A 27,814-nucleotide genomic window follows, 5' to 3' on the forward strand; every position below is an offset into this window, starting at 1 on the left:
GACATTTAATTAACATACTCCATGGTATTATTTATTTGTCATTTTAGTGTTTTTGCCATATTTTACTAATGAGGGTACAGGCCTAAAATACCAAAAAATATTTTTAAAAAAAGGAACGGTCTTGCCATGTTTTCCATTTGAACAGATTATCTAGACACACTTTCCACGGCTGAAATGTAAGGCTCATGAAAACTTACATGGCTGGTGAAATAGGCCATTGTACATATTATTGAGTGAACCTCTGCTCAGCATCAAATGTATTTACATTTCCCATGAGCTACTGACATGTCTGAGAGATAAAAGCCTAATGTATGCTCCATCGCACGTCAGCGTTGCGCGGCAAAAATAGCAGACCTACAAGCTCACAACGCGTTGCATCCACGACGCATTGTGAGCTTGTAGGTCAGCTATTTTTGACGCGCGACACTGTCATGCAATGTAAGTATGACTCATCTGCTGTTTTTGGCTGTCTTTTGCAATAGTACAAGCCACTGTGCTTTCAGTTACATGAGGGAAAACTGCATTTACTGAAAAAAGCCAACATCACACAGTTTATAACACACCTAGAATAACAAACATGAGCCTTTTACATAAATTTAAATGTCTATGATAATGACAATTTACATGTATATGGTACCACACATTGAATATCCATTTTGTGTATACATGGTGCTTTGGTGAGCCCATGTATCCACTTATTTCCAAGTTGTTCAGGTCCCTTCAGTGGTATTACTCAATTTTAACACCAAGTCTTTGATTTCCACATTTCCATGTCCTTGTGGAGCTGGCTGTGTGAATTGACCTCAAAGGGAACGCAGTCCCCTCAGGATTCCAGTAGTTTTGGCTGCGCCAAGTTGGCTCTGACCCTGGCCTGGTCCACGGCATCCAACATGTTCTTGCCGTCTATGGCCAGGGTGTGTGCTGCTGCTAACATCTGTCTCTTACACTCCTCCTTCAGAGATGTAATGGCGTTCTGCTGGGCCAGACGCATCTTACTGATTAGCTCCGCCATGTCATTGTTCAGCAGCTTCTGAGTGCCCTCGATCTGACAGGAAGGAATGTCAATAACGTAATTTGAAACAGATAGTTTACCTCTCTCCACCAGGAAAGGGAGACCATTCTTTCCCTCTATTTAACAGTAGACAGATAAGAAATTTTGATTTAGAAATAGATAAATCATGACCCAGAGCACTTTAATATGCAAATTATGGTTTTAATTTCATCAGCTTGCTCTGGATCGCTATTTTTGTTGCACCTTGATAAACGGCTTAGTGACTTTATCGAAACAGGCATCTGACATAGTAAAAGGTATGGCTTTTATGGCCATGAGGAGGAACCATGAGAAAGGTTTAGCATCTCTTTATCCCACATGGTTTTCTATGACAGGACATCCGTCTCGTTTCCATCTGTGACAAATATATCAATGCATTAACGACTAACCCTCTTTTCTCATTTCTAATTTTAAATATAATAATACTAATCATTTTAATAAAGAAGGAAAAAAATGGGTTGTGGTTAAGGATTGAAGATTCAACAGATAAAGGAAGGAGATAAAAGTCACAGAGGGCCTGTAATGTACCTCTGTCTTCTTGGTGGAATCATGTAAGGTAGGTAGAATCTCATCCACACTCTGGATCAGATCTCGCAAGGACAGTCCAACAGACTGTAGTGCAGACAAAGACAAACGAGACATTATCAGATCACACTGAATTATGTACAATAAAACACCAGTTTGGCATGAGTTTAGACTAAATTCAGGAATTGGGTTTTAAAGTCCAGCTCAACTCTCACCCCCCAAAATTACCATCTCAATGATGTAATTACAAATCACACAATATCCCTGCTTGCCACTTCCAACATTCCTTGTCACATTTGACTGTATTGACAAGATTTGTCTTGCAGTACCTTAACAAGGGTGAAGTACTGTTCAGGCGGCAGTGTGTTGAGGTCATTTTTGAGTTGGACGACCACCTTGACCAGGTTCATGACTGATTGGTACACCTTGTCTTCAGAACGGTCTAGTTCAGCTGTAGGGGTAGACTAAGAAAAAGAAGGAATTAATTACTCTGACTGACCTTGATATAAGAAATACTTCACACAGATATTGGTTAATAAGGGAGATGGGACGATCAACTGAATGGTCTCCCTGGGACGTTGTTACTTTAAAGGGATATTTCACTTTAAAAAGATTGGGGTCATTTTATCGTCTACTCAGGCTTTTGTGAGCACCCCGGACAGTTTATTAGTTGCTTGATTCAGTATTTAGATATTTGTATTTTTATCAGACACACCCCCTTCCTATACAAACCCATTATAACTTCAAACTCTTGTGACTCACCCGGACCTCCTAATACGTGAGGGGGCCGTGTTTTTTCGATTACTTTTTTCATTTATTATTTTATTATTGTATTAATTGTTTTTCTTTTTCCAAAATAAATATTAAAAGTTTTTTTTAAATGTTTTTTTAAAAGTGAAATATCCCTTTAAAGGAGAATTTTGGACTAAAGTTTTCTTAACTTTTCTATGACGTTATGATATCTTAGGATGAATGGTACAGTAGAAAAATGTCATAACTCCACCCCTGAGCCGCCACAGCTTAAAAGGTGCGCGGATAGGCCTTAGGTTAGATCACATATTTTAATAGCTTTTTTTTATATTTTTTTTGATGAGATCTGACGTTCATAGTGACAGAACACTATGAAACCAAAAAAAAAAAAAAAAAAAAAAACAGAAGTCTCGCTAGACGAGATTGAAATCTCGAGATTTCAATCTCGTCTAGCGAGACTTCTGTTTTTTTTTTTTCTTTTTTTTTTTTTTGGGACAGTGTTCTGTCACTATGAACGTCAGATCTCACCAGAAAAAAAAGAAAAAAAAGCTATTAAAATATGTGATCTAACCTAAGGCCTATCCGCGCACCTTTTAAGCTGTGGCGGCTCAGGGGTGGAGTTATGAAATTTTTCTACTGTACCATTCATCCTAAGATATCATAACGTCATAGAAAAGGTAAGAAAACTTTAGTCCAAAATTCCCCTTTAAGTGTAAACCTACTAGGTTTACATTTAGCATTAGTGAGGTATACAGTAGTACTACACAGGTCTAATCAGTATTGAGAGTGGATCCAGAGCGGTTGTTTCTGAGATTTACTGTACTAATGAGCCTGCTACAGTTATATTTGGGTAAAGAAAGAAAAATAAAAAATATATATACTGCATTACTGCAAAATAGCAATCATTCATGGTTACCTGAGCAGTGAGGCGAGGGGGCTTATCTGGTGCTCCTGTAATACCAAAGGGTGAATAATACAGAGGTAGTGATGAGATGGAGGTTTACACACTATGAGTATTGACATTCAGCTGGAATAATTCTTTAGTCACGTGATAATCTTTCTTAAAGAGCACTCACCATATTCTGTCTCAGTTTCAGGGGACTAAAAACAAATAAGATAAAAAATAATTACACACAGAATAGACAATAACAGAAGGTCCTCTCTTGTAGTTGACAAAAATAGTTTAGTGTCAAAATAGCTCACCATATATACATGAATCAACAGTCTGACATAACTAAAAGATTTTCTAAACTAAAAGATTTTCTAAACTAAAAGAGTATTTACTTGATAAAGAAGCTCTCTGTAAGAAATACCAAGACAAAAACCAAGTTTAATCATTCTTTGAAGACCAGTAATGCACAGGTACACACGTACCACTGGGTTGGCAGGGTCCTCTGGTCCCATGGGGTCCTGCAAAAGAACAGGCAGATTCATTTCATAGAACAGGTATAAGCTACCTCGCTTAGGAATTGTTGCTAAGGACAGATTCAATTCGAGACTGGTGGTGCGTCGAGAATGAACGAATGGGTTGACAAGTTTTAAGGCTCCTCTGTTCCATGTAGCGGTCACAGGCACATTCATTTCAAGAGTACGGGGACACAGAGACACAGAGAGTGGCTTGACAAAGGTTAATGATGTCCTGTTTCCCACCAGCTGTCTCTCTTCCTTCTCCAGCCACTTCTCATCTTCGGCCATCTCCTGTTTCTGTTTGCGGAGCGTGTCCTGCATCCGATTTCGCTCCATCTGCCACAGACGCTGGGCATCCTCTTTGCTGTTTGCTTCCACCCGGGGAAACTCTCCTTCCTGGTAGAGTAGCAGGGGAATTAAATGACTGGGTTGGCAAAATATATGCATAGATTATCACATATCCAGCCTTTATTTGCCCTTGGGGAGGGGGGCGGGTGATAAAAGTACACAGAGATCAAAAAGCTTGCCAGAGATAAGCTTGCTGTATCAGCCCTAGGGCTGATACGGCGGCTGACCAATCATTTCAAGCTACAGTGTCGAAACACGCCAAGCACGAACGGTTCGGTTGATGTGATAGTATTCATGGCTGAGGAGACGATGGAGTTCTGGGCACAAAGGAGCCAAAATACAGAGTAGAAAACAGTGAAATTTGATAGTTCACAGAATGGCTGCATAATGGCAGGCAATCTGCTGTGTTTTCAGTTAACTCCCTCTGCACACTGTTTGGAAATCCCAACAGGGCAGTTCCTCACTGACAGAAATATAATCTATTCAATTAACCACATGAACCCTTGCGTCCCTATTCTGGGGGCAAACATTTGGCAAAAATATCAGATCTACATGCTCACAAAAAAGGCCTGGACGAAATATAGACCCCCTGAGGGACTCTGGTCAATGAAGTTTTTAGGTTTAAGTGGTTAAAATGTAATGTGGTTAAAAGTGCTATTTTTATGAATCATGAATAAATAAGGTTATGGGTATGTAATGAACAAATTATCGCCTGGCACTCTGCATTGCCCTTGTTATCCAACCTCAGCCATGTTTGCATTAGGCTGATATGCCTGCCCTCAGTTGGATAACTTTGTAGAACCACAAATGCCTGAGTGATGATCTGTACTACTGTATGTACATGGTGCATCAAGAGAGGAGGAACGACAACACAAGTTGGGAAACAACAAAATTGTTGCAGCTAAAGTTAAGGTGGGGAAAGGAGCATGGCACGGATTGGCACGCATGAGCATGAAAGGTGACAGACTTTAGCAACCATACGCATGCACGCGTGCACACACACAGATATAGAGACCCTCATAGACAACAAAGCCCTGTTTTTCTTACCCCCATGCTGCGAGGTCGAGGAGACATCCTTGGCAGTGCAAGTGAGTGCATTGAGTCAACAGGGGACTGATATTCACATGGGCTAGTCAGGTCAGGTGAGCTGACACACAGAGCCTCATTCAGCTGCACAGAGGGATACACACATACAAACACACACAATGCTCATAGTGCTTTCTGAAGGAAAACGTGCTACCTTGTATGTAAAAGTGGCCTGAGATAAAAAAAAAGTGATGTCACACTACAGTACCTGAATGTGCAGGCCAATGCTGAGCGTGTTCCCAAACCGCCCTGGTTTCTTTCTTGAAGGCTGGTGAAAAGTCAGCATGAGAACATGTTTATATACACGTTGCACGTAATGTACATGTTGTTGTTCTGTAGTTTGTAATGTGTTACTATGTAAGTAAAAGCAGCATCGTGTTCATGCAGGATATGGGTGGTAATTAGCTGTCAGTCTGCTGGTTGAATAATTGTGTGTAGTCACACATGCTGCTGCTGGGAAAGCTTTGCCTCCACCCCAGCCTCAACCTTTCTAGTTCAGTCTCGCAGGGCTCAAAAGTTAAACTGATAAAGTTAAAATGAAAGGTTTTGCATGGCTCTCAAGTTAAACTGAAATTCAATGATTTGCATGGCTCTGAAGTTACACTGAAATTCAACGTTTTGCATGGCTCTAAAGTTAAACTGAATTCAATGTCTTACTTTGGGCCTGCTGTTGTATACGCATGGAGGGTTTCTACATTGTATTTCTTGATTTAGCTTTGCATGCTGCTTTTCAGGGAACATGTTAAGAGCGGAGACATCAACACCAAGTGTAATTGTATTCCATTTGTTGCAATATGTGGTTAAATTTTGTTTTTGTTTTTGGATGTTCTCGCACTGCACCTTAGGAGGAGGTTCGTTGAAGTTAAACTTTGTGTCAAAGTATTTAGTGGTGCGTGCTCTGTCCCTCAGTCTCTCCACATCTTGTTCCTTCTCCATCTTGTGAACATCACTGGGGCAATTCAGAAAATAGTCCATAATATGTTATTACAGTATCATCATCATGTTCGCTATGAGATAAAATAAACATCTAGCCATTAGGTACATTAAAGCCCCCCAAGGCAATTTTACTTCCTGTTTTTCATTTTATCACAAAGCTGTGTACTGTTGTGGTTTGAAACTGCACTGTACAGTATGTCACACTGTTATGGCAAATATACTTTTCACGAAGGTGGTGTAAAGTGAACATGAAAGCAAAAAGGTGGAAGATTATTCTCCTCCAACTTTACCTATAAAATCAAATTAAATCCAAATCAGCAGAGCAAAGATTTGTCCCAGTGGGACTGTCCCTCCGGACGATGGGATCAGGATGTTCATACGTCACTTTTAGCCAAACTCCATTTCAAGAAGAGTTTAAAATATTGAACTTTGAAATATTGAACACTCGCAGCATCCATTAGCCAAAAATAGCAGATCTATAAGCTCACAACGCGGTGAGTTTGTAGATTGGCTATTTTTGGCAAAGACATTTGGTGTAGAGTCTGTAGACAGAAAAAATCTGTCCAGGTACAGCGACAACTCAGGTCCAGTTTACCTGCCTAGTGAAATTGTGAAGTACCTGATCTTGATCACCAGTTCAGTAAAGGTGGGTCTCTCTCTAGGGTCGTAGGACCAGCAGCGGGTCATGAGAGAGTAGATGGTCCCGGGACAGTCCTCTGGCTTGGGCAGCCTGATGCCTTGCTCCAGCTGGTTGATTACATCTCTGTTCTCAAGCCAGAAGAATGGCTGCTGCCCCCGGCTCATTATCTCCCACACACACACAGCTGAAGAGAAGAACACATAGAGAATAAGCATGGCCAAAAATGCACAAATGTGTTTTCCTACATTATGAAAGGCAGTAAAGAGGCTAACATTAAAAGATAACAGGACAACAATGCATTGTTCCCCAGGAGCACAGAGACAAATGCCTTTGGCCTGGAGCTCTGTTTGAGAAGCTATATAGTAGCACATATGTGCTATTATTAAAGCACATTCTTATGTAGCACATTATAGCCAATATTATGTAGCACATTTTATATGTGCTAAATAAGAAAAGAAAAAAAAGGAAAGAAAAAAAGCAAGAAGTCCCTTTTATGTACACAGCCCGTTCAAGGCACCATCATTCTGCCTGTCTTATGTACAGAGGTACCATCATTGCCATGCCGTCATTGAGCCAGCAGGCTCAGGTAGGTAAACACAGATCCAAATCCATGTCTGTGTAAAAGGGACAGCCAGTGGGTGGGACAGTAGTGTGACATTAACGTGTGCCTTTTATTGCTCCCTATTGTTCTTGTTAAGCACTTTTATGCTTACTGTATACAGGTAGGTATTTATAAAGAACTATTTCCATTTGGCCAAAGTACACGTAGACCGGCGTCACCAGTCACCACACTCGGACACGCACACAAACAGCACAAGTCGGTATAGTGCGGCTTTGACCCTGAATACCACATTGTTTGTGATTTTTTCACAATCTGCACAAATAGTGACTTACCCACTTAAACCCTCTATACTTTGTTGACAGGGGTTACCCAGGGCTCCATACTTGGCCCCCTCCTTTTTTCCCCTGTATACCAAATATCTTTGGCAAAAACTGCCAATCTACAAGCTCACAATGCATTGCAACACAACAGATTGTGATCTTGTAGATCTGCTATTTTTGCTGAGGGTTTGCCTATTATGGCATGCCCAGAATTGGGATGCTATGGTTGATGTGGTTAATCACAGACTCCTCCTTGTGATTGGTTGATCCTGAACCAAGTGTGTGCATTTAAGTAACTGTCAGACTGTTGTGTTATGCCTGAAGAAGATCATCTGTGACCGAAACGTTGCTGCTTAGCTTCTTGTAATAAAATTGAGCTCCTGTACCGTGCAGGTCGGGCAGTGTGCGGGTTTATATTTTTATTCTAAGTGTTCATGTGGATAAAATTGATAGCTAAAGATTGGACACGGATGCCATGCCGTTATTAGCTCTTGTTTTCAGTTGTCTTGATATGTTGCACAACATTGGAGGTGTCTTTCTCTTAGGGCAATCATGTAGGGCCAAAACAGAGGGTAGAATGCATTTCTTTGCTAGTTATCCCAAATAGTTTCAAATAAGTTACTTAAAAGCCCTCACTAACTCAAGGATTTTTGTATAACAAACTCACGTTGTCATGGCTTGGATTCAAAAGGAACCCTCTATCTCTTCGTGGTTAACCCATTTAGACCTGAGGCCGATTCTAAAAACGCCTTCTAAATCCTAACCTAAGTTTTCTGAAAAACTTCAAATATTTATTCAAAAATTACAACAAATGTATGTTGCTATATACTGTACATAGCAACAAGAACCCCAAAAGGGGTTCCCGTCCTGAAAGGTATAGTTACAAATAGGCAAATGCCCAAAATGTGTTTTTTGTCTCGAGAAAAAGAACAAGGAACTTACCAAACATCCAGACATCACTAGCTGATGTGAAACGTCTGAAGTTTATGGATTCAGGGGCCATCCATTTGATTGGCAATCGAGTAACTGATGCTGAAATAGAAAGATACTGTTATATTTTACTGGCTTGATCAATATTCTTCACATTCCTTATGTTAATATAAACTGGTTAAAAAATATTCAAATGTTAAAATAATTCTTTAAATTTGATGCACAAAACAATAATTGAGTGTGATGCATTTTCTACATCAATATTAAATACTGAAATAACCATATATCCATAGAATGAGTAATATACAAGAAAATACCAGATGTAACACTGTGTCTTAGAGGAATCATCGTCATTACCTTTATAATATTCTTCTTCCTCAATGTATCTAGAAAGACCAAAGTCTCCCAGCTTCACACAGTCAGGACTGGCAACCAAAACGTTCCGCACAGCAATGTCCCTGTCACAAGACAATGGTAGAGTAAATGTCTCTGTCATAGTTCAACAAGACAATGATCAAAGTCTCGGTCACAGTAATGTAGTTCGTTTTGGAAGGAGATCTTGTTTCTTGTGAGTACTTTAAGGTTTGCTTTTTCAGTTAACTAAGGCATATTTCTTAAGCATGAAAGTTAGCAGATTGCAGATAATTAGAATAATTTAAACCGCAGCCCACAGTTAGATTCCATGGTGATTCATTGTTGTCCTTCAAATACTTCCAAGCACTGAAAGCTCTGAACTGTATGGCTGCATTAAATCAGGTTTTTGCCACAATGATGCAGGCCCATTGCAGCTAAGGTTTCGAGAGATTTATAAATCTCAGAAAGGTAGAATGAATTATTCATCTGACAATATCATCTAACTACACAATCAAAAAGGGGTCAGTGATGGACAAATGCCAACATTTAAATCATCAGGTGGATTGGCTTTGGTCCCTGTGGGTGAGTGTGAGATAAACAATTGGATTTGCAAGAGAAAAGCTCTAGCAGGGCCACTTCTGAGAACGCACACATCCTGGACTTTTGCTGTCCTCTCCACCCTAGATAGGTAGACCTTTATTGATCCCGTGGGGGAAATTCAGTCGCAAGAGGCTTCAGTCGCAAGAGGCAGCACAGCAGTTAAGGTGCAGATACAGAGTAAGAGAAGTACTGTAAGATATACAGAAAGGTAAGACATACTATAAGAAAACACCATCAATAATGAATGATAGTATCCTGTACAACAGCATACAAAAAAATTATAATAATAATAATGTGTTGTTACAGGATCCCACCCTATGCTTACACACAAACGTAAGCACCCTATAAAATAGCCTGCACTATGCATAACAAAAAAACACAATAAACAATAAAAGTGCTAATACACTGGTGACGTACTGAGATGTACCCCCAGCAACCCTATGGAGCAACCCCAAGGGATCTTGTTTTGCTCCTTGATATATCCCTGCTCTCTGTGGGATATATCAAGGAGCTCGGACACTCTATGACACTTTGCTATGAAACTAGACATGAAGAAAGAGCAGGTGTCTTCTCCCATGATTCCCCCACTGGCTCAAGAAAATGTAACAAATGACAGGTCCAACCTTTCCTTTAGTGAAGAGGCTGACAAATGTCTTTAGAAGGAAAAGGTGATAATGATATTACACACATAATGTTGAATTTGCTATGTAACCAAAGCCCATTTTATTCTAAATAACGATTGTCTATAATTGGTGTAATGTTAAACGTTCCATTATGTTATTCTATCCATTATTTGCATTGGTACCTGGAAATAGTGGCTCTATCAAACTTCTAGAACTGATTCAGATAACCAGTGAATCCGCTAGTCAAGATTAAAATGAACATTAAAGTAAGGGACATTTTAGTTGTATTATAATTATTATTATAATTTTATTAAGATTTGGGGAAAAAAAATATTTGAGTACAAAGTCATTGAAGACATCTTAATCATTTATGGGGAAACTCAAGTCCCACCCTTTTGACTAGGTTTTACATACAACTTTTAGTACTATTCTAGTTATTATTATCAATATTGTCCTGGGTCAATAATTCACACAGGTTGTGTTATTAACAATATGCCATGTGATAGGAACCGCAAACTAATAGAGGTATTGTAATGATACTGTAGTAAACAGAATGCTCTTACACTAACATCGCCAGAAGGTGGCGCAAGAAGGTGATAAATGTATTTGGAACTGGACAGAATCCCATGCACTGTGAACTTACACAGTTCTCTTGTCTCTCTTGTTTTCTCGTCTCTATAACACTTCTCTCCTATTTCTCTTGATTGGTTTCAATGTCTGCCTTTACCTAGTGACCTGGCGATATAATAAATACAAAAGTTGGGTCCCTCACCTGTGCACCATGTTGACCCCCTCCAGGTAGACCAGGGCTTTGCAGATCTGCATGCTGAATAGGATTAGGGTAGTATTGGTCAGCTTTTGTTGATTATTTGTTAAGTAGTTGCCAAGCTGCAAACAGGAAAAGGCAGGATATACAAAGTTAAGTTTAAAATCAAAGGATGCTCAACAGGGCTTTTATAAAAAAATTAATAAAAAAAAGCCCTGTATGTAAGTCACAGTTACAGTAGTCATTTGGATTTAGAATTGTGTTGTTGTTCGCTAAATTAAACATAGTGTTTAGTTTCTGTTAATATAATGCAGCGTGACATCTCAAAGGTATAACCAGCTTAGGATTTGTCGTTGCATTTTGGAAACAACAGTTAAGAGTTGTCCCAGGCTCAACAAAACCAATAAGTAAGTAAATAAGTAGCCTTGGGAACCAATGGTTTCCGAGTCGTTGGCCCAACGAGACCAATAGCACACACATGACGCCCAGAAACATCTCAAACAAAAAAAGAAATGACAGGCTGAGGTCAGGGTCTCTGCAGATACAGTACATACACTGCCACAACTCTAGTAGGACATAAGTGATGATTGAGAGGAATTATTTTTGGATGATTCCACACATTGATTCTAGGAAAATCCTACTCGGTATACAAGCTGAAAATATGTAGATTTTCACCAACCTCCCCATGCTCGTAGAGCTCCATAACGATCCACACAGGATCCTCCTCTATGATTCCAATCAGTTTGACAATGTGTGGATGGTCCAGGTTCTTCATAATAACTAGCAAATACATCAGAAAAGATTATCATCATCATCATTATTATTAGTGGCAGTAGTAGTCGTAGTATTAAAAGTAGTAGTAATAGTAGTATTATACTGCAAAATACTGACCATTAATTTAACTAAGTCTGTAAAAATTGAAGAGTCCATATTAACATTCAGGATTTTGCAGTGCAATAGTAACAGTGGAGGCATTTGATCACCTGCTTCACTCATGAACTTCTCCATAACATCAGGTGAACAGTCTTTGCAGGTCTTGACTGCCACACAGGTTCTTTCTCCATTCTATTCAACAAATTCGAAAATATCAGCCAAGACCACACAGACACATAAATACATGGACAATGCCGTAGCGATGTGATAACATGCTCACTGGATTCCTGTAAACTCCATCGTAGACCTCCCCGAAAAATCCTGAACCGAGTATTCGCCCGAGAACGATGTCATTGCGGTCAATCCCATAATTGACTAGAAAAGAAAGTATAAAACATTGTCTCGGGCAAACGTTTATTCCCAAAGGTACTTTTGTTCAAGAGTAGACAGGCCTACTACCTACCTGATTTTGGCCTTTCATCCATGATGTCACAATAGATATCTGACCCTGGAAATAGAATCCAAAATGTATGATTTATGGGACACATAATTTGGCGAGACATTTCTTAAAGAAAAACAGTTTATAAATATTTGTTTTACTCACCCATACTGTATCTGAATGAGCCAGTAGTGTCCCTTTTGTTGCTGAGAGGAGAGAGAATATGAGATAGAGACTGGGACATAAATCTTGCTTGGCGTTATACTGTAGCTCCTTAGAGCACTGACAGTCGGATATACTGGTGATTCTCAAAGTGGCGTCCGGGGACTCCAAGGGTCCGAGGGGGGTGCCAAGCAAAATGTGGAATAGTTTAAACATGTAAGCCCTATAAAAAAAATTTGGCTACTTAAAAATATCCGATCTACAAGTTCAACAATTGCGGAATAATTGTGATTTTTCCCTAGCAGAAAATATTTTCATATAGGGGTCTATGGACAAAAACATTAATTATTTTTAATTAATTAATTAATTTGGAGGTGGTTGACAGGTTTGAGAACCATTGGTATATACACTACTCTCTGAATAAAGCTTGTCTTCAGTCTTAACTTTTCTATTATTACAATCAAAGTAACTGAGTACAGACTGGAATGTGCAGCATTTACTGCAACGGACACAAAGGACATTAAGATAGTGGTCCCCAAACACTGTCATGTCAAGGACCCCCAAATTGACCCACACAAAAAATAGCACATCTACAAGATCACAAAGCATCAAGCAAGGCAAAGCAAGTACAGTACATTTCAAACAGGGAAATTCAATGTGCTTTACATAAAACATCAAGCAAAATAAACACGTCTTTACAGGAAATTTGATTCAGTGTTGGGCGCTTGTAGATCTGCTATTTTCTAAAGCATAAAATAGGATTAGAGTGGTTAAATTGTTCCTCATTTTGCTGGGGACCAAAAACACAAAAAAAAGAAGGAAAAGTTCAAATTGTGTAGTCCCTTTAACTTCGGTCAATTATTTCTCCCCTTCAATAATACAATTTATCATTGATTAGTCACCTTTACAACAAGTTATAACTTGTATGGATCGTGCAATCGCGGAATGAGCAACACAGCTAAACGTGTGGGTAGCGCCCCCAGAAAATGTGCCAGTCACAGGTGTGTGACTGGCACCTGAGCATGGGTCCTACAACTTTGTTGAGTTTGTGTATGCTCCAAGCAGCAACACTGCACCCATGGAAAGATGCCACGTTTGTGCAATAGGGACAGTGGAAGCTGAAGTTCCGTTACGCAGAGTGGCAGCATCAGTTGGTGTCAGCCCTGGTACTATAACCCATTTTCCAAACTTAGGACCAAGTTCTGTGAGACTGGTGAAGTCACAGACAGACCGCGAAGTGGCCGTCCAACACCCCAAGAAGACCGGTTCATCACCCTTGCTTCACTGAGGAACAATAGGCTTTCTTCCAGAGATTTACAGGCAAGATACGGTACCACAGACAGATGTCAAAGTTGCAGTACCCATGTTCAGGTGCCAGTCACACACCTGTGACTCTGGCAGGTCGCAACAAAAGCATATAGGGGGATTTTGGCCAATTTTTAGCCCACAACATTTAGTTGTAAAGGTGATTAATCAACAATACAAATGATATAAAATACAATACCAATTTATATTATTGAAGGGGAGAAATAATCGACAAGTTAAGATTCAGAACTTTTTGTGAGGAATTTAGTAAGATTAATTAAAATACACTCACCCTGTAGGGATATCAGGCAGAGCTGTTTGTAGATTTCCGTCTATTAAGTCAAGAAAAGTAGAGAAAATAAGAAATTTAAAAAATTGTGTTAAATAACTTAGACAGCCCTTTTAATTACTTTAAAGGCAACTTCTCTGAAGATGAGCCTCTTTATCATGAGGTATTTCAATAGTAATGCTGCATCAATCAACAAATCCCTCAGAGCTGCTACCCATAATTATACTTTGTTATGATGAGCTGAGATTAGGCCCAGCAAACACATACTTTCATCCTTAATCTCCTGAGAACACACCTTTGTTTGGTCGGGAAATAAAAGATTCCTCTGTGCCATGCTCCATGCGGCAGTAACCATCCATAAGATCCACCATGTTCTCTGCCATGGAAAATGTGGCCACATTGATGGAAAGAGGCTGTCACAAAAGAGACAATCCATTTACAAGACACATGACATGCACCAGGTTACAATTTCTTGGCATATCATACTGTACTGTATATCGTTGCTGTTAGTCAGAAAAGGTGTTTGTCCATGTTTAATCTTTCTATGTTTTTTTCATAAATGAAAGCCCTATTTTATACTTAATCGTATGACAATGTCGCACAAAAGTCTAGAAGTTCACAACACGTCGCAATGCGACAATCAGTTACTGTCACTATTTCTGAAACGTTTGGGAAATTTGGACACACAAGGCTTCCGCACAACAGCGGCGATATGGTACTGTACATAAATGTACATTTTTAATTGTGGATTCTGAACCATGTACAAACAGTGTAAAGGTGCATAGTTTCATTCAGATGCTTACTTGTCTGGCTTTCTCTATTTCCACGTGTATGAGAGCCTTGCCATCACTCTGAGATAAGCATTTTATACTCTTGATCTGTTTGAAGTCAGCTAGAAACACAGGCTGGGAGGGGTAAAGTCATTAAAGTCTGAGACATAAAACTGTAACATTATTATGGTACTTACAAAGGTTACCGCATTGTGTTATGTATGTTAATGGATAACGTACTGCAGCACTTCTCAAACTTTATTTTTTCAAGGACCATAACTGAGAGTGTACAAATGGACCTGTAAGGATTCATTTGGTTCCATTTTACACTCTCAGAGTTACAGACCTGGAAGGGTCCATTTGGAACCCCCTCAAGGAAACCTGAGATTCCCTGGACCCCACTTTGAGAACCACTGACATACTGTAGAATCACTTGACAGAGATATGAGCCAGTCTTCTCAAAATATATATTTGTGCTATATTCATTCATGCACAGTATTTTACTTTTTTCGTGATTTTGTGTTATTTTTATACATGGCCATATTGCTGTGGTTGTTTTATGTCTGTAAAAAATCTTTTCAATACAGCACACTTGGTTGTAGTGACATAATTAACAGAATTAATTTGTCCCACCCGGACCCAATTGGAATAAAAAATATATAATTACCACAAATGATAGGATTCTTTTTTTAAATATAAGACAAGGTCAGTTTAGACTACAACAAGTCAAAGGAAAATAAAGTCATGTGTTCTGCAACAAGAACATGCTTATCATTCTGTCATGTACACAGTAACACGCAATATTCCACCAAGCTTACCGCTGCATCCTTCTGTGTGCGTTGGCGAATGCCTCTGGCGCCAACGACCAGTTCCACTGCCAAACTCCAGCCTTGCTGTTGACAAATAACAATGGTGTAATATCAAAACAAATATTAACCTGAGTAAATGTAGAAATATTTGTATATCACTGAAATCATATAAGCTAGACAAATAACAATATTTTCTCTTGGTGACTTTCTTTTTACCAGTGGCAGTTAGGGGTGTGCCGATATTGGGCTCACAACTTCGATACGATTTCGATACGATACGATACGCACTTTTTTATTATGAAAATATATGGGGGAGAAAAAAATCAAATGCAAACAAATAATTCTGTTTTTGCCTTATTCAGACATGCAAGCCGTTTTTAATCCAAATAGGGCAATAGTGTGACACCTGACCCGAAAAAAAACATGTTGTCATCCTTTTCACCTCGGGGCTGTTTGCATGCCTGATTATTATTATTGTAAAAAAAAAAAAATATATATATATATATATATATATATATATATTATTATTTTTTCTCCAAAACGATACATATCGTCACAAAAACGTATCGCGATATATCGCGGGACGATATATCGGCATACCCCTAGTGGCAGTGTATTGAAATGGGTCGTGTCTGTGTGTCTGAGTATCTTTCCATGAACAAAATGACTAAAATAAAGAACAGATGGGTGGATTTTCATGAAACTTGGTGGGATTGATCAATTATCTGCCCCAAACAGATGATTAATGGTTGGGTCAAAAAGGTCAAAGGACAAGATCACTATCAACATTAAAATCACATAATCCGTTATATATTTCAGGAGCGGAGTGCCCTAGAACAAGAGATATTGGTGCAGACGGGGTTTGCACTCCAGGTGTGTTTTTAATGAAACCTCTATGGGGACCTGCTACCACGGGTCACAGACAAAGTCAGAGAGAGAGGGATGAGGCTGGCAGGGCACTGCGTCAGGCACCCAGAACTAGAGGCAAGCAAACTGACACTATGGGAGCCAACCCTGGGCAAAGGCAGGAACGGCAAGAAGCGCACCACCTACGTAGATGCACTGTGGCGCGACAGCTTAGCTAACAACACTGTAGAGCTCAAGACCCCGATGTTAGAAAGGAGAGGGTGGAGGGCAGCGATCCAGGAGTCCAGAGTTGGTGTTGGCTAGACCACACTCTTGCATCGCGTCGCATCGATTAAGACTGTGTGTGGGTTTTAAAAATATTTAACCAATGAACATTTTTAACACGAGCTTGCTTGTGACTAAATAATAACTACATTGGATCCAGTGGAACACAGGTTGTTGTTTTTTTCCTGAAAAGTAACAGTTGTGGACATACAAGGTTTCCACCCGACAGCAACGATGTGCTTTACATTGTACTGAATGTCATCGTGTCACTCACCACCAGCTCACAGGGGTACGCCTCCTCATCATAGCTGACGAACTCTCTGAGGGTCTCAAAGAACTTGAGCACGCACTCCTCGTCCTTCAGTGTGGCGTACTGTTGGAACGTTTGCTGTATCAGCTTCCGGAGCTGTCTGGACTGAAACACATGGTAATATGCTATTTTAGGTCGTTTTTTTTGTTTTTGTTTAACCCATTCAATCCGGGGACGCATAAACAAATGTCTTCTAAATCCAACAGTTTTCTGAAAAGCGTATGTTGCTATATCAGTGGTGCTCAGACTTTTTCATGTCAAGGACCCCCAAAATTATTATTATTAAGTATTTGGCCGCCGACCCCATCTCAAAATATTTAGTTCCAGGGACCCCCCCAGAAGCAAAGATTTGAGTAACAAATGTTCGCTTTATATATATTATAAATATATATTCAAAGATTTGCACAAATCTTCACGATTTTTTCAAAAAACATTGCAGATCTACAAGCTCATAGTGCGGCACTCGATGCCGCGCTATGAGTTTGAATATCTGCTATTTTTTAATAGCCAAAGTATAAAATAATGGTTATAGCTCAAATCTAAAATGACATAGATGCGTTCCCGGATTGAATGAGTTAACAACTTGCTGAGGTTTAAAAAATGAAAAATAAAATCTCTATAATAAAATAAAGAGAATCATATGAAGGTCTACTTGATTTACAGCTCTGCAGTAAGTTATGAATTATGCAGGGCTGTCTTCTCTCTAACTCCGGGCAGATACAATATTGATAAAGGGCAAAAACATACCTTCATGCTGTCAATCAGCTCCTGGGGAAAGAACAGATTGAGGCCCACTTCCTTCCTTTAGTTTTCAACAACATTCAGGGAAAAAAAAGAGAACTTAAAGTCATGATCAGATAAACAGTATGTACATAAGCCAAAGTGGTGATATTTTGTGAAGAAACAAAGTCGGTAAAAAACAACAACTTACTCTAGCAGCTCAAAGTTAGACTTCTTCTCTAGACCTTTGGCGTTCATGTCTTTATAGAACCTCCTGTAAGGTGCACATGCACGATACAGATATTAGCAAGGGATAAATCATACAAAAGCATAGTCTGGCCTTCGCAAATAAATCTGACACCAATGATAATATACCCACCCAGAGTCAAATCCTAAGTGTTCATTTATCCATTTGAGTGTACATAATCACATATGTAACCGAATGGACCCGTAACACTGAGGATTACTTCTTTGTTGCACAATTTTACTGCTTACAAATTGGAATTGTGCAGCAAGAATATGCTTTATAATCATGAACTGATGAAGAATAGTCACTATTTAGGTCTTTTCATTTTTATTCAGTGGCAGAAATGGGCTTCCACAGTTTATCGAGGGAGGGGACATTTTCTTAACCACTTAAACCCAATATACTCATTTGTAAAGACAACATTTTATTTTTAAAAAATGTAATTAAAAAGAAATTGGACAATTATTTTAAATGTGCACCGAATAGGGACGGCAGGGTTAATTTGATTAACATACAATTTAAATTAACATCCTAAATTTACATTTTATCAAACATATCAGACAGTTTACATTTCCCAAAAGGAAATACATGTATTTAATTGCATCTGACCAGAAGCAGCCGGTGATAAAAATAAATAAATGTGAGTGGGGGATATCAGAAGCAGGGGCATGGATCCCCCCAGCAAATCAAACCCTGTCCACAGCTACAGTGAGGACTCACCTGATCTCCAAACAGCCAAGCTGCAGGGCCATCCCGTCACTGACCTTATTAGCATGATACTGCATGTAATCACTTCGTACCTGAGAAATCACAGCTATACATTAGTTATATGTTTCACCATCTTGACAGTACTGAGCTTACACAGTAAAATCAATTTGGTGACATTTGTTATATTAAAGGTAGGGTAAGTGACTTACTTTGGTTAAAATAAGTGTTAAATAGCTCTATATTCTGATAGTAGGCCTACTCATTGCTATTAGAGTGTTTGTTCAGTAAAAGGAGTCTCCATGTCTCTCCAGCTCTTCATTAAACAGAAAATGCATTTTCAGTACTCTCTCCTGATTGGCTTAAATGTTGTGACCTACCTGAAAATGTACATATATTCTGTTTACTAAAGAGCTGGAGAGACCCCTGTGACCGAACAAACGCTCTGTAGCAATGATTACTATCAAAATATAGTACTTTAACCTTTTAACAAAAACAAAAACAAATAACCAAAAAATATCACTTACCCTACCTTTAAAACTATAGATTTGACTGTGTAGTAAAATATCATTACATTTACAACAAATACAATCTGGGGATATTGATCCAAAATAATAGTATGACGTTTTTTACCTGGTGGTATAAATATAATAATGTGGTTCTATCTTCTTTGAACTTTTCCAGGAAATTAACAGGAATGTATCTCACGCGTAGGTCATATCTGTAGTCAAGAGAAAAACAAATATGTTTATAAAAGTATTATGATTTAATAAAGAGAGGAAGGAAGCCAAAAAAGTCCGGCAAAGTCGTGCAGTAATGCTGTTAGCGCAGACCCCTGAGAGCTGCCTATGCCTGCCTTCATTTACTAATAAGAAGACAGGGAACCTAAATTATGTTTATTTAATCCACAACCCATTTTGTTGTGTCAAAAATCTCACTCACAGCACCCTCCCAATGTGTGTAATGGCAGCATTTCCTTTATTTATTTATTTATTAGACCTGTGTTAGAAAATGGAACATTATGTTGGTAAATGTGTGTGTGTGTGTGTGTGTGTGTGTGTGTGTGTGTGTGTGTGTGTGTGTGTGTGTGTGTGTGTGTGTGTGTGTGTGTGTGTGTGTGTGTGTGTGTGTGTGTGTGTGTGTGTGTGTGTGTGTGTGAGAGAGAGAGAGAGAGAGATGTTAAACTTTAAGCAGATTGACAGTTACTGGCGACAGGTCCAGTTGTCACCGCACGTAATCAGAAACCAATGTCGCTTCACATTTAGTTGCAGAGGAGAGGCAGTCACAATCATTTATGTGAAAACATATTTCCTTTTTTCCTCTCTCCATCGTTTGCATCTCTCAATGGAAGGGACTGAGTCACAGCTTGTTAATTACTAATGAATCTAGAATTTCTCAATGAGGGTAGATGTGCTTCCAGCCTGTTTTCAGGTTATTTTCTTTTTATGCTGGAAACCATGTTAAATGATATATTGATTGGTAGTTTTTAGAGCAGAGTGACATTGAGGAAGAGTATAGTGCTACAGTTGTCTAGTGCTACAATAGACCGCCGAAGTCTGACGTCATTTACACATCCTTTGTTTGTCTACCTGGTTCGCAGTTTTCCACCCCCGTTCTGAATCCCATAGACGTATTTAATATCGCGTCAAATAAGAACTGTGTTCCAAAAATAAACAAATGACCCCGGCGTGTTGACTCTTATGGATATGAAGCATCAACTGACGGTGAGAAAACGCTAATGTTACTTCCGCCGAATTAGTTACATTTTCGCCAGAAACAGACTGTATCAAATATACGTGACTGACTATCATAAACGATACAGAACCCCCTCCCTGACAATAACGCCGACACGCGGTGTTTATTTTTGGACCACAATTCTTATATGAGACGATTCTAAGATGACCCAATGTTATTCTCCATAGAGAAATTACTTCCGCAAACCTGGGGATGAACGAGTCACGTCAGGACTTCGGTGCTCTATAGAGGTATAATATAACTAGAGGGCGGATTGCCCCGCCCCCAGCTATTCATTTCGACGCAATTGCTAAGTGGCGTTTTGAAGCACCCGGAAGTAAGAAATATTGGTTCCATATTGGTTCCATGGGTCCATTCCAATGGTTCCATGGGTCGTGACGCGTCGTGAGCATGCGCACAAACGGGAGATGCACGCGCAGAAGCATTTTAAGTGCATTCTCAGGTTTGACCACCAGGCTTGGCCGCTTCACTGTTCTACCGTGGTTCTGGGGGCTTGAGTGCTACTGTATAACTAGCAAATAGTAAATAATGTCATCTTTTACTTTCAAATTGAAGTTCCTTCCCAAACTCCTCCTCTCTTTAATAGTAGCTACTTCATTACCTCCTGAGAGCCCATTCTCCTCGCTGTATTATTTCGAAGAAATATCACGCAGACAATCACTCATACTGAAACATAATGCCTGATATACAGTATACTGTAATTGTTTGCCCACAGTGTCACAGGAAATAGCAGCTCTACAAGCTACAAGCTGCTAGCTTGCAGAATGGCTATTTTCGGTATGTGACACAACAAAGTATAAATAAACCTTAGTTCAGTCTCAATAATCCATTGATTCACCTCCACTCAGCTTCCACATGCTGGCTCTCATAACGTTGTTCCACCTCTCCCACAGTTAGGTCTGGATGAAGCCAGTGAACCTCCTCTGACTTGAGGTGCTTCAGTAGAAGACCATAGCAACCGTTATGTTGGATGTTTGGCCCCAAGCGACCGCTGATCAGGATCGACTGGATGATGGCCTGAAGGACACAGATAGATCAAAAGACCTCATTAATCTTTTATAGTGAATGATTTTTTGTTTATTTTTTTTACCACACTGTACCTATGTGGGGAAGATTTTCAAACATTTCAAAAATCATTCTATTCAAAATAAATAAATAGCAGATCTATCAGCTCACAATATTGTCACAATGCAACACATTGTGAGCTCGTAGATCGGCTATTTTCACTATTTGCTTAATGTATTAAAGCTTAAAGTATATAGATAGGGCTTAAGTGGTTAAGGAGGCAAATAAAATGGTCTGTAACACTATAAGCATTCAAGTAAGAGTCCTATTTCTAATATTTCTAATATTGGTCAACATATGCAAATAACTGTATAATTTATATCTCACTCACCCTGATTTGCCAGGAGCTGTCACATTTGACCAACTTGAAGTTCTTGCTCAAATTGTTGTTGGTGCAGAAGCACACCTTGAGGATCTTGACAGGCCCGTTCTCCCCAATGAATGATGATTCTGGGCTGGGCTCGGGGTCTTCGGGCCCTGGACTGGTGGCCTTCCAGGACAGGGTGTCACCAAACATCTCCTCATACATTCTCAAAGCAGGGCCAACACCATCATACCCACATCATTCTTTCAAAGACAAAAGAGAATTCTATTTAGAAACTGTGGGTCTACATTGTTATAAGCCCCATCCGTTAATTAGTGAACCTGTTGTTCAATCTGGACAGGGATAAGATACAATCAAGAACACAGTGAAGAGAAATATTTAAAAAAACATGGATTGGAACAAGATAATAGTGGGTTGCAACTATGTAATTTCTCTGAGGCCAGTATGGCATGTTCACATTCACAATGAACACTCACGGCACATGGCATGCTTCCGTTTCTGGATAATGATTTGGTTTAAATGCACATCCAAACACATTTTCCCTTGCATGTTGAGCTGAATACACATACAATACACAAATAGTGGTACACTATGTTACTGTGTTGTTCTATGAGCTGATAATGTCAGAGTATCAAGGTCATATTATTGTACAGTATGTTTCACATTCAATGAGCCTGTGTAATGTGGCAATGATTCACATCATTCAGTTCTGACTGAGATTTGCTGATTACATTCCTTGCAACCTACTAATTCAAGTGAGGGCCTGTGATTCACAAGGCAAAAATGGCGTTAATGTATCAACTTATATACTCTTGCATCTTCAGTAACACTGGAAAGACACTGAGATATCTTCTCTGATTGTAGTCCCCATTACCTTTACTCTTGTGCCACCATTTGGCCACAATACATCACAAAATCGAATGAACAGATTGCCATGAAAATCGGATTAAGGACTGCAAAAAATGAGAAAAATGTTTTGAATTAAACACCCTAAATCAGCAGATCTGAAACAATACCACAACGTAGGACAGAGTGGAGAACAGCAATCTAGTGTTTTCACAGCTCTGGGCAGTTATGCAAGCACAGTGCATTTGTTCTGCACACAAGGCTCTGTGCTTTGAAGCAAAGTACGCAAACTGTAATCTAGGAAGGAGGCAGTCATTATGTTTGTTCTAGCCATCTTAAGACATTGACCACTAAGAGGAAATATGTTCCGGAGATATGGGATTTTGCAACAAATCGCCTGGCTTCAACAAACATTACTCATGGCACTGTCATCAATGATCACAAATAGCACACAGAAGAGCAACAGTTGCCTTAATAATGTTCACTCTCACCAAGTGCTTGGTGTCAAATTGTAAAGCTGTCACAAAATAATCGTACAAATGCCCACACTTTATATTGAAAATCCCGCTAACTTGATGTATCAAAGAAATTACTTAACAAGAAAATGCATCCATCTATGCGCTAATAACTTGTCTATACCCGACTCCACATTCCTAGGATATTTAGATAGTTGATACTCAGTCTGATACTGTCAGTCTAGCAAAGAAGGCAGGTTGACCCTGCAAATATCACTACAGCTACAAGGAACAATAGAGACTTCTACTTCAGACTTTTACCCACCTTACTCACAGTACTGTCCATAAAAAATATATTTGACTGTCATAACATGTCTTCATAAATGAGTCCACATTCTGTTAGCCTGCTCCTCTGTTAAGATAGCTGAATTGTGTGTCTCTCTCACGGCTTTCACTGCTATTGCAGAGGGTACTGTTTTGTTAGCCTGAGGCCATGAATTCCTCAACTGGGCTGTGTGTGTGTGTGTGTGTGTGTGTGTGTGTGTGTGTGTGTGTGTGTGTGTGTGTGTGTGTGTGTGTGTGTGTGTGTGTGTGTGTGTGTGTGTGTGTGTGTGTGTGTGTGTGTGTGTGGGGGGGTGTATATAGTACCTTTATTGAAAAGATAACCCCTTGAGATGTATCATCTCGTTTTCAAGGGGGTCCTCACAACAAAAATGCAGAGAATAGACAGAACAATACAACAAATACATCCATGCATACATAAAACAAGGACAACTTGACAAAAACAAAAACAAAAGCTCTCCTGAAACTGGCCGCTCCAACTCCACCTGATCAGACTTCATGCATTAATGTACCCACGTAAAGCTAAATGAACAAAAACAAAAGCCAAAACTACAGAACGTTATATACATGCACATGCGGTAACACATGCATTAACATGCCCATACGAATACACACAATACAGTGTGTGTGTGTGTGTGTGTGTGTGTGGGGGGGGGGGGGGGTGTGTGCGTGTGCGTGTGCGTGTGCGTGTGTGTGCGTGTGCGTGTGTGTTGAAAGACAGAGATGGAAGGGAGAGAGATGCATGTGTCTGGCAGCACCTTGCAACACCACCTAGGTGTGGGAGGCATGAGGTAGGGTAGGAGGGAGAGGGCATAATAATAAAGTAGAATGTATATGTGAAATCTCATATATATATATATATATATATATATATATATATATATATATATATATATATATATATATATATATATATATATATATATATATATATAATTTTTTATATTTTTTTATTTGTGTATTTATATAGATTGCGTAAGTTTACTGTATCATAAAGCAGTGTGTTCATTTTATCTTTTATCTTTATATAATTCATTGAATTGAGATGAACGGAATTTAATAGCACTAAAATGAACAGTATTTACAATGTCTGGCATCATGACACAGTAAACATTCAATGCACAACACTTGTATACAGTGGATTCAGAATGAGGAATAACACCAACATATAAGTTATTTTGATTACTGTTTTAAAATAAAATAACTGTGTTTACTGTGTGTTCTATACAAAAATAAATTGTGAAATACATCATTAACCCAAACAATTTTGGCTGTGAGTAATTTGTGGCCATACAGTATTTCTATCTTTCTTTTCTTTGGAATGAGCAACATTTCTGTGACCTCAAGACTGGTTCAGATAACAAGTGTGTGAGACTTGATCTCTGTAGTTTTGACTTTGGCAGGCAAACACTAAAACCTAGAACAATTGGGCATAGATGGAGAGGGACTGGGTTTCACCTAAGGGAAAGCAAAAGCTTACTAGAAAAAATGTGAACACTTTCACAAGCTGTGTGTTGTTTTATTTGGAATGCCCTACACCACTAGTCCATGGCTTACAAAGGTCTTATCAAACAGAGTTCTCAGAGAGAATTACACTACATCAACACAACTCAACTACTGTGTACTATAGCATTACATGCACAAGGCACGTATTTAGTTGGCAAATAATGTATTTTATCTGGCTGTTTTTAATGATGCTGTAGTCCTCCTTTGTAGTGAAATGAAAGCTACTGTGAACTTTCCAGGCACACGTTTGATGTTTCTCACAGACACTGTCATGCCGGTACTTGAGTCGTTATGGTAACAACGGTTCCTGTGGGACATTTGATCATAATCACACGAGAACTACAGTAGGTGGTGTGAAGCAACACTTTCAACACAACAAGCCACAAGACCGGTCATGTGCAAGTATAGGACAATCATTTGGAATAGTGACTATACTCAATCCCTTAATGGTTAGTGTGTGACATACAGCACAATTGGCACCTCAAATGACAGAATCAAAAGAAGGCCGATTTCGGGGAAATCGCAATAGCACGTAGAGCTAGCTATTATCCCATCTCCTCATTTTTGGTATCAGAGAGATAAGTGAATGACAACTGTGAAGTGTGAACAGTTTCTGGGTGACAGATAATGACAGATGAGAGGGGATTCCACTGCAGGTTCCCAACTGCTGGAAAATAATTCAACAAGTTGAATCAGGAGTGTGATTGACAGAAAATACTGCTATTTGGGGTAATTCTAAGTCCACAGAAGAAAATAAATCCATATAAAGCACACAAATCAAAATGGATTGGCAGGGGAATATTACAGTATTATTTTTGTTCAATTTTTATTAAGATAGTAATAAGCAGGGAACCAGCCCATAGCCATCAAACCTACTGTACTACTACCATGATAATGTGTCATACAGTACATGTTGCAAGGTTACACTATCCATACAGTCAATAAAAAATACTTGTCTGGCAGGGTAGCACGCATCAATGGCTTGTTTTATAGCAATTTTGTGTCATGATGTGTTGTCATATTTGTTATATTACATCATCTTTCATTTATCTTCCGAATGGGTAATGGTTAACAAATTGGTATTGAGTTGACTTATAAACTGTAACTCACTGTAGCTGTTTAAACAGAGCTATTGTTACGCTATCATGCTATCTACTCTTAAGTAGTCTAATAATTCTAATGTTATAGTTCTTCTAATTCTAAGAGCTGCATCTACAGACCTTGTTAGGGTATTTGCGTTGCTAGGGAACAGCTTATATACTTATACTTGCTTGTCACTACTGACAGTGTTCACAAACACATTGCAACAGGAATTAAACTGTGAGCCAAGAAGGCTATGTTTAGTGTGAAAGGTCTATTGAAGTAGGCTATATGTGTGTGTGTGTGTGTGTGTGTGTGTGTACATACTGTAAGGCCAACTGTATATGTGACATGACTGAACATGTCATGACATCCAGTTGTACCGGAATTAATATCCACAATGAGCAACTATGGCCTATGGTGTAGTCTGAAGAACTTTTATGATAATAATAAAAAACTCGTTAGTAAGTCTATAAGATAATAAAACTGATTTTTAAAAGAGTTTTAGATGTAAATCTAGAGAGCCTGTAAGAACTTCTTGAGGGAGGAGAAGCAGTGTTTTTCTGAGGTTCTTGTTGCAACGTCATGTGTCCCCAGGCCTGTGGAATGTTGGGCAACTATTTCACCACCTGCACAGACTTGCTTTGATAAAGCAATGCATGCATCCGATCCGACAGTTATGGCAGTTAGGCTAAAATAATGGGCTATCTAGATTATGGTGTCATATTGATCTCATTGTCCTACAAATACAAATATTCAGTCATAGTGGCCACATTTAAAAGATGTTGCACAAAGCAATAGAAAATACTTAAATTCTTCCATTTACAAGAAGCAAGAGGCGTTTTCTTTAAACGGCGTTGTGGATACACAACTCTGTGAGTTAATTAATAACTTTGAGCAGCGCAGACATCAATTTTGCGCCTATTACAGCTATAAATACCAGTGGTGTAAAGTAACTACGTACATTTACTCAAGTACTGTAGCCTACTTAAGTACAATTCTGAGTATTTTATACTTTACTAGAGTATTTCCAGTTTTCAGTAGCCTAATTTTACTTCAACCCCACTACATCTCAGTGGAGGCAAATATTGTACTTTTACTCCACTACCATTATTAGAAAGCTTAAGTTATTTTGTAGATTTTTATTATAACAAAACATACATTAACCACTTCAGCCCTATTTAATCTTTGGCTATTTGAAAATAGGCGATCTACAAGCTCACAATGCAACACTCGTGAGCTTGTAGATCTGCTATTTTCAAGACTTGTGGAATGAGCCATTCTGCATAATCAGTAGGCCTACTTTTACTTTTGGTACTTTAAGTACATTTTGATGCCAATACTTTTGTACTTTTACCAAAGTAAATTTTGAATACCTTACTTTTACTTGTAACAGAGTATCTCGTATCTACATTGCAGTATTGATACTTTTACTTAAGTAACCAATGTGAGTACTTTTCCCACCACTGATACCTGCCAGTGCTGCTGCCACAGTTGCACTTTGGGCAGCCTAAGGTAGAATAACTGTGACATTCTCCAGGGGTTCGGCGCACCCTGCCAGTTTGTCTAAGTGAATATGCAGTGCCAGCCATTTTAGACTCACCTTTATGTAGATTGTTCTCGTCCAAGAATCAGAGACGAACAGCTTGTACAAAATGTAATTCCTTGCGGTGTTGTAGCCTACTACTGTAGGCCTGACAGTTCAGTAAAGTCTCACAGTTGTCGACCAAAAGGTGCAGAGAAGTGTTTAGTCTGTTTACAGAGCCACTCCCTCACCTCTAC

General features: G+C 39.1%; 1 protein-coding gene across 4 annotated transcripts; it reads right to left on the bottom strand.

The window, feature by feature from the left end:
• Positions 1-27,814, bottom strand: ptk2bb (protein tyrosine kinase 2 beta, b). 4 transcript variants are annotated; one of them, XM_080452479.1, is made up of 31 exons: positions 27,636-27,812; positions 21,810-22,045; positions 21,252-21,430; positions 19,292-19,379; positions 18,674-18,753; positions 17,918-17,980; positions 17,734-17,788; positions 16,951-17,091; positions 15,555-15,629; positions 14,770-14,871; positions 14,262-14,379; positions 13,970-14,009; positions 12,376-12,416; positions 12,235-12,279; positions 12,052-12,146; positions 11,882-11,963; positions 11,578-11,678; positions 10,905-11,020; positions 8,913-9,013; positions 8,568-8,657; positions 6,723-6,927; positions 6,008-6,116; positions 5,376-5,435; positions 5,129-5,251; positions 3,977-4,129; positions 3,701-3,736; positions 3,403-3,427; positions 3,243-3,277; positions 1,906-2,040; positions 1,580-1,663; positions 1-1,045 (listed from the first exon to the last, which is right to left on the bottom strand). In XM_080452479.1, the coding sequence occupies exons 2-31, from the start codon at positions 22,005-22,007 to the stop codon at positions 824-826; spliced, it is 2,997 nt and encodes a 998-aa protein (XP_080308605.1). In that variant the 5' UTR covers positions 22,008-22,045; positions 27,636-27,812; the 3' UTR covers positions 1-823. The 4 variants fall into 4 exon arrangements, with proteins under 4 accessions (XP_080308605.1, XP_080308603.1, XP_080308606.1 ...); XM_080452477.1 differs by having other exon boundaries at positions 3,701-4,129; positions 27,636-27,814; XM_080452480.1 differs by lacking the exon at positions 3,403-3,427 and having other exon boundaries at positions 3,676-3,736.

This window comes from Gymnoscopelus braueri, assembly GCF_963280865.1.
Source record: "Gymnoscopelus braueri genome assembly, chromosome: 16".
NCBI lineage: Eukaryota > Metazoa > Chordata > Actinopteri > Myctophiformes > Myctophidae > Gymnoscopelus > Gymnoscopelus braueri.